The sequence below is a fragment of the Alosa alosa genome, chromosome 9 (assembly GCF_017589495.1).
Source record: "Alosa alosa isolate M-15738 ecotype Scorff River chromosome 9, AALO_Geno_1.1, whole genome shotgun sequence".
Classification (NCBI taxonomy): domain Eukaryota; kingdom Metazoa; phylum Chordata; class Actinopteri; order Clupeiformes; family Clupeidae; genus Alosa; species Alosa alosa.
In genome coordinates this window covers 1,091,930-1,111,421 of record NC_063197.1, presented here as the reverse complement: position 1 = coordinate 1,111,421, position 19,492 = coordinate 1,091,930, and the positions used below count along the sequence as shown (strand labels likewise).

At 40.4% G+C, this 19,492-nt stretch overlaps 1 protein-coding gene across 5 annotated transcripts in view; it reads right to left on the bottom strand.

The window, feature by feature from the left end:
* Positions 1-19,492, bottom strand: part of tmc6b (transmembrane channel-like 6b) — an 82,610-nt gene that overhangs the window by 41,883 nt on the left and 21,235 nt on the right. For all 5 annotated transcript variants that reach the window (XR_007194552.1, XM_048252422.1, XM_048252424.1 and 2 more), the window contains exons 5-8: positions 3,470-3,634; positions 3,239-3,347; positions 2,035-2,119; positions 1,588-1,842 (exon numbers count right to left, since the gene is read on the bottom strand). Coding sequence is in view for 4 of the 5 variants with exons in the window: in XM_048252422.1 (XP_048108379.1) it covers positions 1,588-1,842; positions 2,035-2,119; positions 3,239-3,347; positions 3,470-3,634 (614 nt within the window). In the remaining variant the exon portion in view is untranslated. The remainder of the gene's footprint in view (positions 1-1,587; positions 1,843-2,034; positions 2,120-3,238; positions 3,348-3,469; positions 3,635-19,492) is intronic.

Below are 19,492 nucleotides of genomic sequence, written 5' to 3'. Positions count from 1 at the left end.
AAAACGCACAATCTGGACATTTTATCTGGACATTTTATCATAACTCGGTTGCCGCTTTGGGTCGAATCAGTGACACATGCACGTCAGGTCAAAACCAGGCCATTTTCGTGGGTCTATCACTAGGTGGCAGTCTCGCCAGGTCTCGCTGATCACTTCCCGGAAAGTTTACATAAGTAAGTAACAGGCAACACTTCATATTTCATGAAAGACGTTATATCTCCATTTCTAGAAAAAAAACAGCGATTTTGATGGAAACTAGCCACTGTTTAGCTTGGGATTTCTCAAGAACAGAGGCGTGTAGAAATACACTGTTTGCACCCACCGAGAGCTTAACCGAGAGAACACCTTTTAAATGATCCATTGTATGTGTTCATAGCTATAACACAGAATATGCTGTGGCTGTACAAAAATCATCAACAATGGTCTAGATTGCTGGCACTCTAGGACAAAGCTCCCGAAAACAGCTTGGCATTCAATGAGTTAAAAATAAATGACTTCCTGAATCTTTGGAAGCTCAAGTCGGCGGCGGTGTGTACATACAGTTAGCATGCTGCAAACATTTGTTTAAAACTCTTGCATTCAAGTTGACTGATCATCTCAATACCAATGTTTTCAAAAACTCAATAGGGCCTGTCCCAAGGAGAAAAAGCTGGTATGATAAGCTAGCCAACTATGCACCAACAATATTTCCAGGCTTAACCAGACAGCTGAATTAAAGAGGTAGAATTGTAATAGAAACAGTAGGCTATAATCTGCATAAAGTGTGCTGTCATGAATATCAGAAATTCAGTACCGTATTTTCCGGACTATAAGTCACACTTTTTTGTCATAGTTTGCCTGGTCCTGTGACTTATAGTCAGGTGCGACTTATATTTATGAAAATATATATAATTGAACATGTTTTTAAATGTTAATTCATATTAACCGACAAAAGTCAGACCTTTTTTCGGTGGGTTTGGGGGTGTCACCCCCGGGAAAATGTATTAAATATTGTTATGTAAATGCACTAGTTGTGCACACTTTCAGTCAGAGATTAGTGCTTGTACTATGCCTGAAACACGCGTGCATACCTAAATCCTCAAATTATGGCCAGGATTCTATTTATAGCCGGGATTCGGACAAATAAAGGCCGGTAATAATTGCCTACATTGTTTCGATTTAACTCATAAAAGAGCTCTTCTTAATATTTTATATTGTTGGTTAGTTTAATACTGTTGGCAATGAAAAGTCGAGTACAAATCGTGAGTTTGGTGTACCGTTACAGCCCTATTAAGAAGCATTCTGGATGACGATCACATAAAGCTGTTTATGATGATGCTAATAATGTGCAAAGCAGTCATGGAGGTAAATGCAACATTTACTTTTTTGATTTACTTTTTCTTCTGTTAAAAAGAAAACAAATTATACTTCATGTATCACATTTTTTTTAAAATAGCCTCGATAGCTTATTACTGAACTGATTTGTTTTTGTCCCTAATAAAACTACCTACGACATTTAACGACAGGGTTGAGAGATTGAAAAAGCCAGAATTATCCCTTAATGTGTACAGGTATGTTACAAAACAATTACATTTGAAGATCACTTACCCCTCCAGTGAGAAGTTCCAGACCAGACAGTCCTGTGGTGTTGGAGAGCACTGGGGGGAACACAGCCTGTGGGAGTACTAAAAAGAGCCCAGTAACAGAGAAGAGGAAGATGTTGAAGAAAAGAAGCGTTCTAAGGAAAACAAAATACGAGAGGACGCCTGTGCCAAAACGTCCGCTCACTGTCTTCAGTGCGGTTTGCCAAAGCTGCAGGGATGACAGTAGTGACAGCCAACTATACCAAGTTTGTCTTGCAGCCTAGAAAGAGATTACAAATGATTAACACACACACACACACACACACACATACATATACATACATATATATATATATATATATATATATATATATCTCAATCTCTTTAGATATCTGAAGATTTTTATTACAAAGGCTGCCATTAAAGTTTGGGGAGATTTGAAGACTGCATAAAAGGCAGGTGGGATACTTACAATGATCAGATAATATTTAAATTGACTGCAGCAAGGGATGTTGCTTCTAGAAAATGAACGCTCTTTATGCCAAAGTGCCAGATGCCTGGAAGGATTAATAGAAAAATGCTTTTCAGTACCCAGAGAACACACATCTTTAGGACAGGAAGAGAAAAGCCCAATCAAATTTGACTGCTTATAAGAGGCAGGCTGATAACAGCTGTAAATCACAGTACTGTATAGCAGAGGCATTGAGATTTGCATTCCTATTCTCCTTTTGCTGTTAATCCATTAGACTGCAATTATAGTAACAAGTCTGCACAAGCTATAATTATATCAACCTCTCTCTGTTTCATGAATTTTAGATGGTGTTATTTATCATTGTGTGTTTTATTTATTAGGCCATCCTTAAAAATATGCTTGGTTGCTGTAACCAAAATCGCCAATTTTAGCATGACAGCTCACATTCACATCACCTTACTTCACATCTCTGCCTTGCAACCCTATTGCAGTAGTTCATGATAACAGATGTAGGCCTGTCTGCATGGCGTTGTAGGCTAGACATAATCAATCTTTACTCAGAAACGGTTGATGAGGAAGAATCTTTGCGGTCTTGAAAGAGAGAGCCTTTACATGGGTCTGAATAGGAGCACGCAGCAGGCCGTCACAATTTCCAAAATGATCTTTCTTTGACTGCCAGTAAAAAATGATTTTGGACGGTAAGGCAAACAAATATATTTGGCCTTACTTTTTTTTATTTGTTGTGATTTCAAGCACTTTGAGTTGCATTAATTGTATGAAAAGTGTTATATAACTAAATGTGCTACTATTATTATTATTATTATTAGTATTATTAAATATTTATTTTTGGGCTTTTAATGCCTTCATTGACAGGACAGTGGAGAGTAGACAGGAAATGAGTGGAAGAAAGATGGGGAGTTGGTTTGAGCAATGACCTCAGACCGGAATCGAGCCTGGCTCCCTGTAGGCACTAGGTCAGTATGGTTTGGGATACCGACACTACCGCTGCTCTATGGCTTCCCCCTTATCATTATTATCATCATTATTATTCCCAATATTATTAGAGTGGCGTGTGTCTCCACCTAGGGACCACAACAGAGGAGCTAGACTACGAGGAAGCATAGCGAGATAGAATAAGATAACACATTATATTACCATTAGATAAATAAGTCAGTGGCACACCAGGAAAGATCTGTAGATGTACCTGAGTTCAGTCTTCTCTGAAACACTTAGGGGCATAGCCCTAAGCATTCGCACACGATCACTAACACTCAGGTTTTGCAGGTTATTCACAAGGCGCTCTCTCTTAGTTTCTGCACACATGGCAAAGACACACAAAAGCAAACACTTGTTTTATTTCCGCATTCAAAAGCATTTAGTAGTCCTCAATGATTTTGTCATGCTCATCAATGATACACTGTGGGATTCATCTCACCCTCTTCATGTAAATCCCCCAAGTCTGACTCCACTCCACCATAACCACGGATACTGGGCCGGGAAGAATGGGAAAAGTCACGTATAGATGGCCGACTTTGCCTGCGGCGGCGCAACTGCATAGTGCGGTTATAGTACTGAGAGATGATTGCACCACGACTGCGGCCTGAATACAAAACAGAACACACATTTATTATATGTGAACAACAAAGGAAAGTAAACTACATGTTAATTTCCTTGCTAGTTTATTTAAATGCTAGTGCTTGCAGTGAATTTAAAACATAATGCAAACTTTAAATGTGCAGAGTAAAAGATAAGAAAGTTGATAAGATTTTGCATGGACAGAAAGCGACAAGGACAAAATTACAAAAAAGGAAAAAAATCTCCTGTGTTTTAACTGTGTTGATACTGAACAGGACTACCTTTTCCCACACATAATATTGATACGGTATTGATAAAGAATCAGACAGATACGTAGAATTGGCAATGGCATCAATATCGATAAAATACCATCAATCCCCATACACATATAAGAATCAAGAGCCAGGTCAATGCATAGTCCCCTGAGCACAACTAGTCTCCCTTCACTGGCTCCCTGTACATTTAGGGTTTTAGCTTCAAGATCTTACTGTTAACTTATTCATCTTTGATAGATCAAGCCCCCACCTACCTCTCAGACCTGTGACAAAAGCATGCCCCAGCAAGAGGTCATATCCTCTGATCAGTTTCTTTTGACTATCAACTTTGAGACTGTAGGGAATGTACAGTAGTGACGCATACAGTAATTCACCATTAACTGGATTCTCATTGTTCTACATGCATTTGTTTACTAAATGCAAATTGAATATTCAAAATATTTCATATTTGATACTCACAATTGTGTAAGTATTTATGTTGTATGATCACTGTCCCTTTAAACGTCTGGGACTCTAAATTACATTTTCCTACCATGCCGTTTTGTTTACTGTTCCAAGTTTTATCCATTTGTAGATAATAGCTCATATCATGGTTAGCTGGAGTCCCAGAGCCTTTTAAATGGTGTTGTTACGCTTTCCAGACTGATAGATGTCAATGACTTTGTTTGTCATCTGTTCTTGAATTTCTTTATATCAAAGCATCATGTACTGCTTCACATTGCCAGGCAGGTTCTGATGTTTAGATTCAACAGGGTTGGCAGTAATCATGCCTGTGTGTATTTAGTGAAGTTAAATCATATTATCAATTCAATTTGGTTAGTTGGTTAATTTAGTAACTAAGGGGGCAATTACTTTCACATAGGGCCAGGTAGGGTTGGATAGCTTTTTTCCTTCAAGAAATGAAGTCGTCATTTAAAAACTACATTTCGTAATTACTCTGGTTATATTTGTCTAATATTATAATTTGTTTGATTACCAGAAACATTTTAGTGTGACAAATATGCAAAAATAGAAGAAATCGGGAAGGGGGCAAATACTTTTTCACTACCAGAAACATTTTAGTGTGACAAATATGCAAAAATAGAAGAAATCGGGAAGGGGGCAAATACTTTTTCACAGCACTGTATCTGTTTAATGTAATTTTATCATGAAAATGCATTACTTTTACGGTCTGTTTGATATTTCTGCCTTTGTCCAGAAATGTGTAACTTTGTTTATGAAAAATGCTATATAAATCCTGATTATTGGGGGTCTATCAGCGAAGCTGCAGAATCCCATTGTTTTACTACCTTTTCCTATTATAAATCTGCCATTGGAGGCTATGGCAGCCCATAGAATGCCTGGGTAATCATTGCTGAAATTTGGCAGAAAGTTTCTGGACACACTCATTTACGGACCTCTAAACCCAGACGTCTAGCGCTACCAACGTGTCAAAATGTTGCCGAAAATTGAACCGCTGGGAAATTTCAGCGCACTGATCCAGAACTGTCCCATGATCACTCTCGCCAATTTACAGAACTCTAACACTGTAGCGCCACCAATAGGTCGGAACTGGACTCGCTTTCACGCATTTGACTATTGTGATCCTTGCCTCATTTGTCTGATTTTCACAATTGAATTAGCATTTGAATCCTTGGACCATCCTGAGTTCATGGACCCCTATCGCGTCACTTTCCGCCATATTGGACCTCTGCCATATTGGATTTGATCCAAACTCTACGAAAAGTGTCAGTGGTCACAAATTTCATCCAATTTTCACGGAACTCGGGGGAGGTGATCTTCAGACTGAGCAGCACAAACAATACTTGTCAGATTTTTCATTTTCAAGTTTATTTGCCCATGACAGCTAATCAAATATGTTACGCCCCTATGTCCGGCATCTTTTGTCTTTTGTGTCAATGTCTTATGTGTGGCGCGCTTTGGGTTGCACTCTGTGCATGTGAAATGCGCTATACAAAAAAAATGACTTGACTTGACTTAATATCTCAACAACACTTTGATGTATGAAGTCCAAACTTGGTACAGGGACTTGATACCTGATTGTGAGGACGTGCAAGGAAAGTTGCATCATTTGGCCTCTAGGGGCGCTGTAATAAAGAAAGTGAGCTCATATCTCAGCAACGCTTTAATGTACTAAAGCCAAACTTGGTACAGGGACTTAGCACTTGATTGTGAGAACGCACAAGGACATTGGTGTAATTTGGCCTCTAGGGGTACTGTGATAAAGTAAATGAGCTTATATGTCAGCCATTCTTTATCCAATTACCATGCAAGTTACTGTGACTGCTTGCTCATGCCATGGCAACGCCATTCCTGCTATTATTACAGTGCATGAAAATGCACTGTACTGTTCTTCCTAGGCATTTTATTGCATTGCATGTAAATGCAATGGACTATTATCACTGTTCTTCTTATTATCATCTTTTATTATTCTTCTTCCGACCAAGTTTGACGTTTAATGACACTAAAACCACTGAACCGTTTGACGTCATTCAAACACTCCTACAAAGGTCTTGTAACGGACAATTGTACAATGCATTTTTTACATTTGTGAACTTTATACTTTTTGAGATATTTACGATAAAAGAGCAACAAATTCCCATTGAGTTAACATTGACCGCTTTGGCGGCAACTTTTAGCATTCTGACGTGACCTGCAGCTGAACGCAATCAACCTCTACCACTGGAGCTGTGAGTCTTCTGAACGTTTGTCTTATCGCCTGCCGTGATCCCACTTTAGGCTACTTGCTCGTAACTGACTGTCCTTCTCTAATTACAGACACGGTAAGTGGTCCGATTTTTGGCATTTGACTCATTTATGTCGTCAAACATTATGTTGTATGAAATGATAGGTGACAAATAGCCAAACTAACGTTATAACGTTAGGGGAATAGTTAACATTAGCACCCACCTTATCAGCGTTAATAGGCCTAGCAGCTACTGTATGTCGTCAACTTTAAGGTGACCGGTTAGCCGTAGGTTTCGATAACGTTAGCTAACGACAATCAAACCTAACATTGCTCCCAGCTAATCACCGACGTTAACGTTACATTTGCTCACTAACCAACGTTAACGTTAACCAGATACAGTAGTCTAGCTTAATCATATTGTACAGATACTATCTGGCTCTTGATTAAATACACCTGTGGAAAGGGACCTGATAAAAGCCATACTGTTTGGAAACGGACCATATGACCAAAGTATTGTTAAAACACACGTACAGAAGTTGAGGTATAACGTTTGTGTCATCAACATAGGCTACAGAGTATGTTTACTTGGCCTAGGCTAACGTTACTCATTTCTGCATTATTCTGGCCTAAAATTTAAAGTGTAGCCTGGCACACGAATCAAGCTTCCAAGTTGTAGTACATCCTAGAGTAGGTCGGTAACACTTTACTTGACGGGTGAGTTCATAACACATTCATAGCAGCTGTCAAACTGCACATAAAGCATTCATGACTTTCATGAGACATGACTCAACATTCATACCAAACCTTTCATGAATGTGGAAGACAGAATGACAACTTGTCAAAATAAAAGTCCAACAATCGCAAAGGCACATTGTCATTTTTCTCTCCAGCCTTTGTAAATATTTCATAAATATATCTTATGAAGTCTTCATGTAATGTCACTTTACTATACAAGTTGTGAAGTATTCGTAATCACGGAGTTTAACACTGGGAGGTAAACTAGCCTACATTCAGCTGACCCGTATTTGTGTAACCTGGAAAGCTTGGACATTCCCAGTAGCAAAAGATGAGAAATCATCTGCAAAGGTTACATCATAAAATAAATACATTTTTATGAAATAAAAATTATTTGCTTGACCATGTTCTGTCTTTTTGGCACCGGAGTAGCCCATTGACTCAGATGTGATGTGATCAGGTAAGAGGTTTGGAACAAAAATGGCAATGCTGCTTTGCGATTGTTGGACTTTTATTTTGACAAGTTGTCGTCGTTCCGTCTTTCACATTCATGAAAGGTTTGGTATGAATGTTGAGTCATGATTCATGAAACAGTCATGAATGCTTTATGTGCAGTTTATGACAGCTGCTATGAATGTGTTATGAACTCACCCGTCAAGTAAAGTGTTACCAGTAGGTCTACATCGTAATCTGTAGAAAAAATGTGGATGACAACTATTGTAGTTGGTTATCAAGATACATAATATCAGAATGGTCCATCCTTAAGACTCAGTTGATGATTATCAACAGCAACAACACACCCTTTGCCTACAAAGTGTTCTAAGCTGTTTACTTGAAACTGTTTGGCTATCAACTATCCTTAAACTGAAATGAATAAAACACAAAATGTTGCTTTGTTTGCAATACTATAGGCTAGTATATTTAACTACTATTACAGATTTATGGTGCAACAATCTCACTTAAATATCTAAGTTGTATTGAACAATTGTACACATTCCTTGTTTTTGGTATAACTAACTTGTTTGCTTTTGTCTTTTAGGTTCCAGACCAGGCCAGACCAGTGTGGTGGTGACCGTGTATTACATTTTGTGTGTGCCTGTCTGTGTGCACATCCTGCCAACCATACATCGCTGACATTAACACTTACATTCATTCCTAAAAACATGTGCCCATATCTCAACATATCTGCACATACCTTTGAACTATAGACGTAGATCTGAGATCTACACTGAGACATTCTGAGTATTATATTGTTGCAGGAGGACTATGCCGACAACTATATGAAGCATGCATACATTTGAATCATGTGCTGTGACATCTGTGAAACTTAGCTATGTTGTTAGACCTCTGTTTTTAAACCTGAGCTGTGCTGTGTGAAAATTAAGATTCTAACCTAAGTTCTGTCTAAAACTGATCATCTGAAGGGCTGAATCTTGTTCTTCAGTCTATATCACCATCAAAAGTGACCTATTTATTACAATTAACTGAGACCTCTAGCTCTTGCTGCCATTTCAGAATTACCACTGATAAATAGATCTGTCTTAGGATAATATGATTGGCATTATCAAGTTCTGTATATATATATATATATATATATATATATATATATATATATATATACACACACACACACACACACACACACAACTGTGATTTTTTTTACTTCAAGCTTACATTGGTTGTTAAGTGTTCATTAGTGTATTCATGAGTATCATTCTGCTGTATTAAAAAAAGAATGTTGATCAATATTGAATTAACAATTTATTTTTACTGACTGTCATATACTCTAAGCTAACATCTAATCAAGTAAGTGGTTTTCAAGAATACTGGACACGTCTATGTAATCTGAATAATCATACTGTAAGTAATTTAATGTTATACACAGCAGCTTTTTAACATTTACATGCAATGGTAATTCCCTGGAATTGCATTTTCTAGTTGTTATTCTTCTTCCGACCAAATTTGACGTTCAAAGGCTCTAAAACCACTGAACCGTTCGACGTCATTCAACCACTCCTACAAAGGTCTTGTAACGGAGATTTGTTCTATGTTTTTTCACATTTGTGAACTTTATACTTTTTTAGATATTTATGATAAAAGAGCAAGAAATTCTCATAGAGTTAACATTGACCGCCGTGGCGGCAACTTTTAGCATTATAACGTGACCTGCAGCTGAAAACAGTTAACAGCTGAACGCGAGCTACTAGGCCTACTACCACTAGAGCTGTGAATCTTCTGAACGTCTTCGCCTGCTGTGCCGTGGTCACTTTATTTGCTCGTAAAACTCTCATTCAGAGGCAAGGTAAGTGTTCCGGTTTTTGGTATTGGAGTCATTTATGTCGTCAAATATTATGTTATGTAACGTTAAGTTGTATGAAATGATGGGTCACAAATAGCTAAACTAACGTTATAACGTTAGGTCACGTTAACGTTAGTGAAATAGTTAACGTTAGCACCTTGCTACGTTGATGTTATTTAAGGAAACCCACTGTTAATCAACGTAAATATGTCGTCAACTTTACAGTGACCGGTTAGCTGTAGGTTTCGATTGCTAACGACAATCAAACGTAACGCACTATTGTTATTAGGCTAACCAGCAGCGTTTTAACTATAACCAGAGCCCGTCTGTCTTCTCTGCTAGAACGTTAACGTAGGCCTACAGATAGGCCTACTAATGGCTCTGGTTCTATTCAACATCAGGTCAATTTCCACAGGTTTATAAAATCAAGCACCTAGGATAGATTATGAATGCAGACTACATGGTGCTTGATTAGGCTATACTGTGTGAAGGGACCTGATGAAACCCATCATGTGTTTGATTCATGGCATGAATAACGTTACTCATTGTTGATGATCATAACGTTATAGCTTCTACCGTTCACATTTAGTTAAAGCTAACAAATATGTTACCGTTTTTATTTTACCAAATTTTTAACGTTGTACACCGCTTGTTTGTGTATCAAATAGGCCAGGCTACGTTTTCCTTCTACGCTCCTGATTTTAAGTACCGTAAAACTCCAAATAATAGCCCGGGCTTTTATTTTCCCAAATCGCCAAACTGCACCGGCTAGTATTAGAGACAGGCGTCTATATGAGACAGGCCTTTAATTCCCTTTACACAAAACTTTTCCTCTGCAAAGATGGAAAATATTATCGAATTAATTAGGCCTATTTCAAACACACTGAATGTCTACCTACATGACTAGGCTATCTGATGACAATTACGGATCATAATTCATTTAATGTTGAGATGTTGTTCATTGAGTGAGATCCAAATAGCGGGGATAGCCAGAACAGATGAAACACGTTTTAATTAAACGTAATCTACAAAGAGATCGTATCACACTGAGAGCTCATATTTTGTCACTAGCAAATAGCCTGTATCGGTCCTTTGTCAAATACAGTTGCATTATCAGCCCTGACCAAAACTGTTCAGGAATTATTTATGCAAAAGTGGAACATGCTTAATGTTTCATTCTCCCTCATTTTTGGCACAAATGAAACAGCATGAGAGAGCATGAACCATATTGTTTCTCCCGTTTTGTATTTGCCAAATTTAACAACAGTCTACATTCAAATCATAGCCTGAATTCCAGGCTCGCGGGAACATATTTTTGACCAGGGGTGCTGAATAACTGTTACGGCCAGTAGGCCAGAGGTACTGGTTGGACCCCAAAGTAGGACACAAGCAAAAATGGTAACGGGTTAAACTGTAATTTAATGTTCAGTGAAAAACAAGAACCGCTTCAAGCAACAGCAGGCAATGGCAGAGCACAATTGAAAGTCAATGAGTGAGCACAACACACAAGGTCCAGGGCAAACAATCCAAAAACAGTAATCCAAAATCGTGGTCAGAGATCAGTCCAAAGTTCAGTAACAAAGTTCAGTCCAAAATGGTCAAAACGTATTTCCACAGGGAAAGAGTAGCATAGCAGCAGTAACATCCAGATGACATAGCAAGATAACTCCGCACTGAAGGATTTCAAGAGCCCAGCCTAAATACTGTGCCGGATTAAGTAATCAGACACAGGTGTGCTGAGCAGCAGAGCAGGGAGACAGGAGATGCAGTAGGTCAGCAGCAAAACATGGCATGGAGTTGACCACCTGGGAATGGAGCACCTAAAAGTGCCACCAGCCAGGTAGGTACAGTAAAACCTGGCTCAGGATCTGGAAGGTCCTGGACGATTCGTGACAGTACCCCCCCCTCCTACGGACGCCTCCAGGCGTTCTAGACAGGGCCTCTGGGTTTCGACGATGAAAATCCTTGATCATGGTTGAATCCAAGATGAAGCGAGATGGAACCCAGCTTCTCTTCTCTGGTCCATACCCTTTCCAGTCTACTAGGTACTGTAGGCCACGACCCCGTCGACGGACCCGCAGCAGCTCCTTAACTGTAAAGGTCTCACCACCATTGATGATTTTAGGTGCTGGTGGAGCCTTGGTGGGAGGAGAAAGAGGGCTGGAGACAAGGGGTCGTAACTGGGACACATGGAAAGATGGGTGAACACGTCTCATGGACCGGGGCAGACATAACCGAACAGTGTTAGGATTTATGATTTTAGAAATAGTGAAAGGACCCACAAACCTGGGAGCCAGCTTACGTGACGTAACTTGAAGGGGTAGGTTTGCTGTACTAAGCATTACTCTTTGACCGGGCTGGTAGACAGGAGCAGGAGTCCGGCGCCGATCCGCCGATCTGGGTCTAGCCCCAATAAGTTTACAGAAATCCCTCCAAAAATGTGCGGAAAACTGAGGACCCCTATCCCATACAATATCAACAGGTAATCCATGAATCCTAAAAACATGTTGCACCATTAACATTGCTGTCTCCTTAGCAGACGGGAGCTTGGGAAGAGGGACAAAGTGAGCAGTCTTGGAGAACCGGCCAACAATGGTGAGGATACAAGAATTACCCTTAGAGACTGGAAGTCCTGTGACAAAGTCAATTGCAACATGGGACCACGGTCGGTGAGGCACAGGCAGCGGTCGTAGTAGGCCAGCAGGGGGTCTAGTGCTTGTCTTGCATCTGGAACAGATGTTGCAGGCTGCCACAAATGCTCGGACATCCCGTTGCATGGACGGCCACCAAAAGTGCTGCTTGAGCACTGAGAGAGTTCGAGTGGTCCCAGGATGACAAGCTAACAAGGAACTGTGTCCCCATTCTAGCACCTGTGATCGGACACAAAGAGGCACAAACAGGCAGTTAGGGGGTCCGTTACCTGGTCCTGGATCCTGAGCGATAGACCGCTGAACTATGGTCTCTATATCCAGCCGAGCTGAAGCCACTAGGCAGTGAGGAGGGAGAATAGTCTCAGCCTGGTCCAGTGGGGAATCAGGAGCAAACTGTCGGGACAGGGCATCAGGCTTAACGTAATTGGAGCCTGGTCTGTAGGAGAGAACAAAGTTGAAGCGGGAGAAAAATAGAGACCACCTGGCCTGACGCGAGTTGAGCCTCTTCGCAGACCTTAAATACTCTAGATTTTTATGATCTGTCCACACAATAAATGGCTTCTCTGTGCCCTCTAGCCAGTGCCTCCACTCATCAAAAGAGAGTTTGACCGCTAGTAGCTCTCGATCGCCAATGCCATAATTCTGCTCAGCAGGTGTTAATTTACGAGAAAAATAAGCACAAGGATGCATCCGGTTATCGTTGGACAATCTCTGTGACAGCACAGCCCCCACCCCTGAATCATAGGCATCCACCTCCAGGACAAACTGGGCAGAAGGATCAGGGATGATCAGGACTGGGGCAGTGGAAAACCTGGTCTTCAAAATGGAAAAGGCACATTCAGCCTCCTTGTTCCAGAGAAATGGACGCTTGGTGGACGTGAGTGCCGTGAGTGGAGCCACAACAGAACTATAGTTCTGAATAAACTTCCTATAAAAATTGGCAAAGCCAAGGAAGCGCTGTAAATCCCGGCGAGAGGGAGGAGTAGACCAGTCAGAGACTGCCTTTACTTTCCCTGGATCCATCTTGACCACACCAGGAGAGATGACAAACCCCATGTCTCTTCTGTATGGAAGTCGCATTTCTCAGCCTTGACAAACAACTGATTTTGGAGGAGACGTTGCAACACCTCTCTGACATGGGAACGGTGTGACTCTGCACAGGGTGAAAAAATCTAAATATCATCAAGAAATACAAAAACAAACTTATTGATAAGGTCTCTCAAAACATCATTAACTAAGGCTTGAAACACAGCAGGCGCATTGGTTAACCCAAATGGAAGGACAAGGTATTCGTAGTGACCACTGGGTGTATTGAATGCAGTCTTCCATTCGTCTCCCTGTCTGATCCTGACCAAATGATAGGCGTTGCGGAGATCAAGCTTGGAGAACACTTGTGCCCCTTGCAGGAGTTCAAAGGCTGTGGACGTCAGAGGCAAAGGGTATCGATTCTTGACGGTGATGTCGTTTAAACCTCTATAATCAATGCAGGGACGGAGGCTCTTATCCTTCTTAGCAACAAAAAAAACTCCAGCCCCAGCTGGGGAAGATGAGGGACGAATACCAGTGAAACATGAGAGTTGTCCATAGAAAAAAAAGTAATTGACTCAACATGATTCCCAGAAACTTTTAAAATAACAGGCTCAGTGACATGAGTGACTGGGGGGAGTCTGGCACCATTCAATGCTCTTGCTGCTAGTGGAGAATCTAGTCTGCGTAACTTAATTCCCATTCTATCAGCCATAGCCGTACAAATAAAGTTCTGATTTGCCCCTGAATCAATGAGTGCTTGAACAGAGTGAAGCATATTATGAATAAGCAATCCAACTGGAAAAATAGCTCTTTCTGAGGGGGAAGACTGTCCAAGCATGCCCACCTGCAGTCCCACAACTACTGGTGGGCTGTTCCTTTTAAAGGACAGTGAGAGACAAAAATGTCCAGACTTGCCGCAATCAAAGCAGGAATTGGTCTCAATGCGGCGCTTCCTCTCCTCTGCAGTTATATGGGTTCTCCCAATCTGCATGGGCTCAACTTCAGAGACAATGGGATCCGTAGTTGGGGGTTGTTGGAGAGTCTGGATCTGGGCAGTAAGACCAAAAAACGTCTGCTCAAACGTGGCGAGGCCTTGGCGGATCTGAGTAAGCTCCTGTTGATGGTAACTCAGGAAAGAACCTTGTTTCTCTATAGCAGTCTTGACAAAATCCATGTCTGATTGGTCCGTTGGGTCCATGGTGGCGGAGTTATTCTGTTACGGCCAGTAGGCCAGAGGTACTGGTTGGACCCCAAAGTAGGACACAAGCAAAAATGGTAACGGGTTAAACTGTAATTTAATGTTCAGTGAAAAACAAGAACCGCTTCAAGCAACAGCAGGCCATGGCAGAGCACAATTGAAAGTCAATGAGTGAGCACAACACACAAGGTCCAGGGCAAACAATCCAAAAACAGTAATCCAAAATCGTGGTCAGAGATCAGTCCAGAGATCAGTCCAAAGTTCAGTAACAAAGTTCAGTCCAAAAAGGTCAAAACGTATTTCCACAGGGAAAGAGTAGCATAGCAGCAGTAACATCCAGATGACATGGCAAGATAACTCTGCACTGAAGGATTCCAAGAGCCCAGCCTAAATACTGTGCCTGATTAAGTAATCAGACACAGGTGTGCTGAGCAGCAGAGCAGGGAGACAGGAGATGCAGTAGGTCAGCAGCAAAACATGGCATGGAGTTAACGACCTGGGAATGGAGCACCTAAAAGTGCCGCCAGCCAGGTAGGTACAGGAAAACCTGGCTCAGGATCTGGAAGGTCCTGGACGATTCGTGACAATAACAAAATAATCATGGATGTCCGACGATTTCTCCCCCAGCATATGATTCGAATTTAGACAGCTAAATACGCCATTTCACCGCCGTGTATGAGTAGGTCTAAGAGTGAGAAGTTTTATAATGCCCTGGGCAGCCACATTCCACTGCAACTATGCGCAGCATTTGCCACTCCGACTCATCAATAAAAACTGTGCGCGCACACAGCAGTCCCATAGAAGCGCACTTGACTTTACATCATTAACCTATTTCAGTAGGTTATATAGCCAGAGAATGTCCGTGAGGCGGGCTCTGATATAGCCTAGTCTAAGGTAAATTCCTTTTCTGACTTCTTTCTCTTTATCGCCATGGCATTTAGAATAAAGAATAACGTTCGCGAAACGTTCTGATTTTGTTGCCAGCATAAAAACAAGCTTACCATCGGCCTATCCGCAAATTTTAAACACAAGGGATGAATTGAACGATGACGAAGTCGGACATATAGACATAGTTCATATTGGAAAAAAAGTTATACAATTTGGAACTCTAGCTTTTTCCCCACCGCAGTCTTTTAATGCCATCTAAATCATAACATCGCGCCAGTCTCATACATACTTAAGCCCAAATCACACCCAAGATTTCGCTAAACGAGATGAGCAGCAACTTCATGCAACATTCTAAAACCTTGCAACTGTGACCAGACATGTGAATGCTTTGCGACGGCTTGTAACGACGTGCAACATCTAATTCACACTGCTGTAACCTCCTTTCTGTAACGGTTTCGTGTCATTGCGAATCTTTAAACAGACGATCTGGCGGGTTTTAGAAGATTAAATACAACCCGAAACTAAAAAAACAGACCAGGCCTCTACTGGAGACCGGCCTTTAACCCAAACCTGTAGCCACGCCAGGCGTTTAAAAGAGACAGGCGTCTCTTAGGGACTCGGCGATTATTTGAAGTTTTACGGTAGCCTAAGTAAACACTATCATGGTATGCTATCGTTCGTCTATTGTTTTGTCAGGTCCCTTTCCACAGGTGTACAATCAAGCACCTAGGTTATGAATGCATTGGTGCTTCATTAATACTCCTGTGGAAAGGGACCTTATGAAAGCCATGAATAGGCTACTGCTAGGAAATGGACCATATCACTAAAGTCTTGTTAAAACACACTACAGAAGTTGAGCTGTACCGTTTGTGTTGTCAACATGCGCTACAATAGTATGTTTACTTGGCTTACTCATTTCTGCATTGTTCTGGTCTATAAATTAAAGTGTAGCCTGGCACGTGAATCAAGCTTTCCAGTTGTAGTACATCGTAATCTGTAGGAAAAAATGTTGCTCACAGACCTAGCAAGCTGTTTAAAGACTGTGTTGAAGGTTAACCACCACTGTTGATTAATGGGTACATAAAGCACTCAATATATGTATATCATTTTTAAAAATGTCTCCAAATGGTGTTAAATGCCAGTTTTTGTTGTTTTTAGCATTAGCGGGTTTTTTTTACACAATTCAGTAATGACGTCACTTTGGGGACTACATGATCTGCGCTTCATTCATTTCAATGGACATCGCGGTTACGCTGTCAACATAAAATTTGTATATTTACACTTCGAATTTCGTCACAGCTACCCTATGATCTACCAATGGTAATAACGGTGCCTGATATCAATTTAGTAATTTTTTCTGAATTTCGGGAGGTCTCGTTTTGGAGGGTATGTTTTATATTCATTCCTATGGGAAACGGTCGCGGTTACACTTTCAACATAAAGTTTGTATATTTAGACTTCGAATTTCGCTACAGCATTTATATGACAATGACTCTATGGTCTAAGAAATATAACAATGTCTTCCGGTTTTAGTTTAATGCAATTTTCTGAATTTGAGAGGCCTGGTTATGAGGCTACATAATGCACATATTCAGTTCAATGCATTATGCTTATAACGTTAACTTTACAACACTTTTTTTGTTACTGTCAGTGAACAGCACCGAGTGAAAGTCAAAATTTTCTTTATATCTAGTGATAGTGATCATGTCGTTAGTTCAGATAAGTAGGCTAACTTAGTCAGAAGATCAGAATATAAAGCATCATGATAGCTAGCTATGGGCTAACTTTCCAGTCCCACCTGTGAGCCACCCCTGTTGTTGCAAACTTAGCTTCTAGCCGCCGACGATTAGGCTGGTCGTGTCTTCAGCATGAATATTTTCGATAACTACTGCTTGTGATTGATTGCCATTGACATCGTCAGGGTACGGCTTACCAAAGAGGGAGATAATATGGGCAAGTCGCAGTTTTGCAGGTGCTTGTGTGGGCTGTGCCGTCCCGATGGAAACTGTGGTGGAGAGCTGCAGTAACTAGGGAAGCGAGTGCATTTTGGCCGCTGGTCGAGGAGCTCCCCCCGTGACCAGCATATGATATGATCTATCTAGCTATCTATCTATCTACCTGTCTATATACATAGGCTATCTATAGACTATCTATTTATCTATAATCTGCGCTATCTACTGCTGAACAATCCCTTACTTGTCTCTCTTTACTCCTCTCTCGTTACTCTCAAGGGTCTCAAGGTAGGCTTTGGTCTGTAGCCTCCCCAAGGTGACGTAATGCAATGCATTGTGGGGGAAAGGAGAATACCGGTTCACACCGTATACTGGTGTATATTTTCGTTATGATATGAATTTTTAATATACCGCCATACCGGTGTATTTGATTACACAACGTTTGGAACGCTGCGCCGCGTGACAGTGTTTCAGACGGGACTTTTTTCACACGCACGCATGATGCCACTGCGAGGCATAGTGAGGGTAAACACAAAACACCTGAAGTATGACCCTTAATTTCTCCTTAGATAAGAGGTTTATGTAAGGGTGTTGCACAGAATACCTTAAATTGTTTCTTTAGTTAAGGAAAAACGTTAAGGGATACTGCATTGAAAGGGATTTACCGTCACGAAAATTCAGCTGTAGCTAGCTGGCTAGTAGGTGATGTCGTTAGTTAGCAACCCATCGAACACAGTGAAGTTTAATGAGCTTATCATTCATCTCACCTTAAGAATATTCGCTGAAATTATCCAGGTAGCAAGTAAAGCATGTTATAGACATGCACTGAGCAATACTAGCTGGCTAGTTAGAAATGATCCTGACTGTCATCAGTGCACCAAAACGAACTTTTTTGTTAATGTTTAGCCAACCGAACCAAAGCTCATGGCAAGCTAACAAGACATCCACATGAAGTTAACGTTAGCCTACCACTAACGTCATGTTACCACACAATAACAATAAGGCATGTTTCTGATAGGCCTATTTGACAGAGTAAGCATATTAGCAGAGAGGTTTCATTTAAAATTGTATAATTTTCAAAAAAGTATAAAGTTGCACTACTTTTTGTATTGGTTTTATAGGCTACAAGATGTTTGTGAAATTTGCACAGTAAAATTGTCTTTGCATTCTGATTAGATTCTTCATTAGAATCATGAGTGGCTCTGTAAACAGCATCATTTTCTGGGGCCATGGAAAACTGCATTACCACATGACAGTAAAATAGACCATCCTTAGTCAATGTACTGCAGCAATTCCTCTCTCAACCTTTAGAAAATGCTGTGAACATCTGATTATGCATGGGAAAAAAAAATACCGTCATATACCATGAAACCGTAAGAATTTAGAAAAATACTGTGATATACATTTTTGGTCATACCGCCCAGCACTATGTGAGGACTATACTAACTATATGGAACTTGTATACTTGTGAATCATATTTGTCAACCATTCATCCCTTTGAATCATACCTGTACTGTAACATCTGTGAAACTTAGCTGTGCTATTAGTCCTCTGTTTTTAGACCTGAGCTGTGCTGTGTGAACATTACGATTCTAACCTAAGTTCTGTCTAAAATGGATCATCTGAAGGGCTGAATCTTTTATTCTTCAGTATATATCACCATCACATTTGACCTATTATCATTAACTGAGGCCTCTAGCTGTCGCTGCCAGTTCAGAATTAAAACTGATAAATAGATCTGTCTTAGGATAATATGATTGGCATCATCAAGTTCTGTAAGAATGCAAATTCAGACATCTGGTTTCTCCCTTATCATTATTGGTTAACTTTAAAATTGGTTTCAACAACTTTTTTGACTTCAAGCTTGCATTGGTTGTTAAGTGTTCATTAGTGTGTTCTGAGTATCATTCTGCTGTTTCTGCAGTCGTGTATTAAAACAAAGAATTGTTTATCAATATTGAATTGACAATTTATTTGTACTGACTGTCATATACTCTAAGCTAACATCTAACCAAGTAAGTGGTTTTCAAAAATACTGTAAGTGTATGTAATCTGAATAATCATACTGTAAGTAATGTTATACACAACAGTTTTTACATTTACATGCAATGGTAATTCCCTGGAATTATATTTTCTAGTTATTATTATTATTTATAAGTTCAAGCAA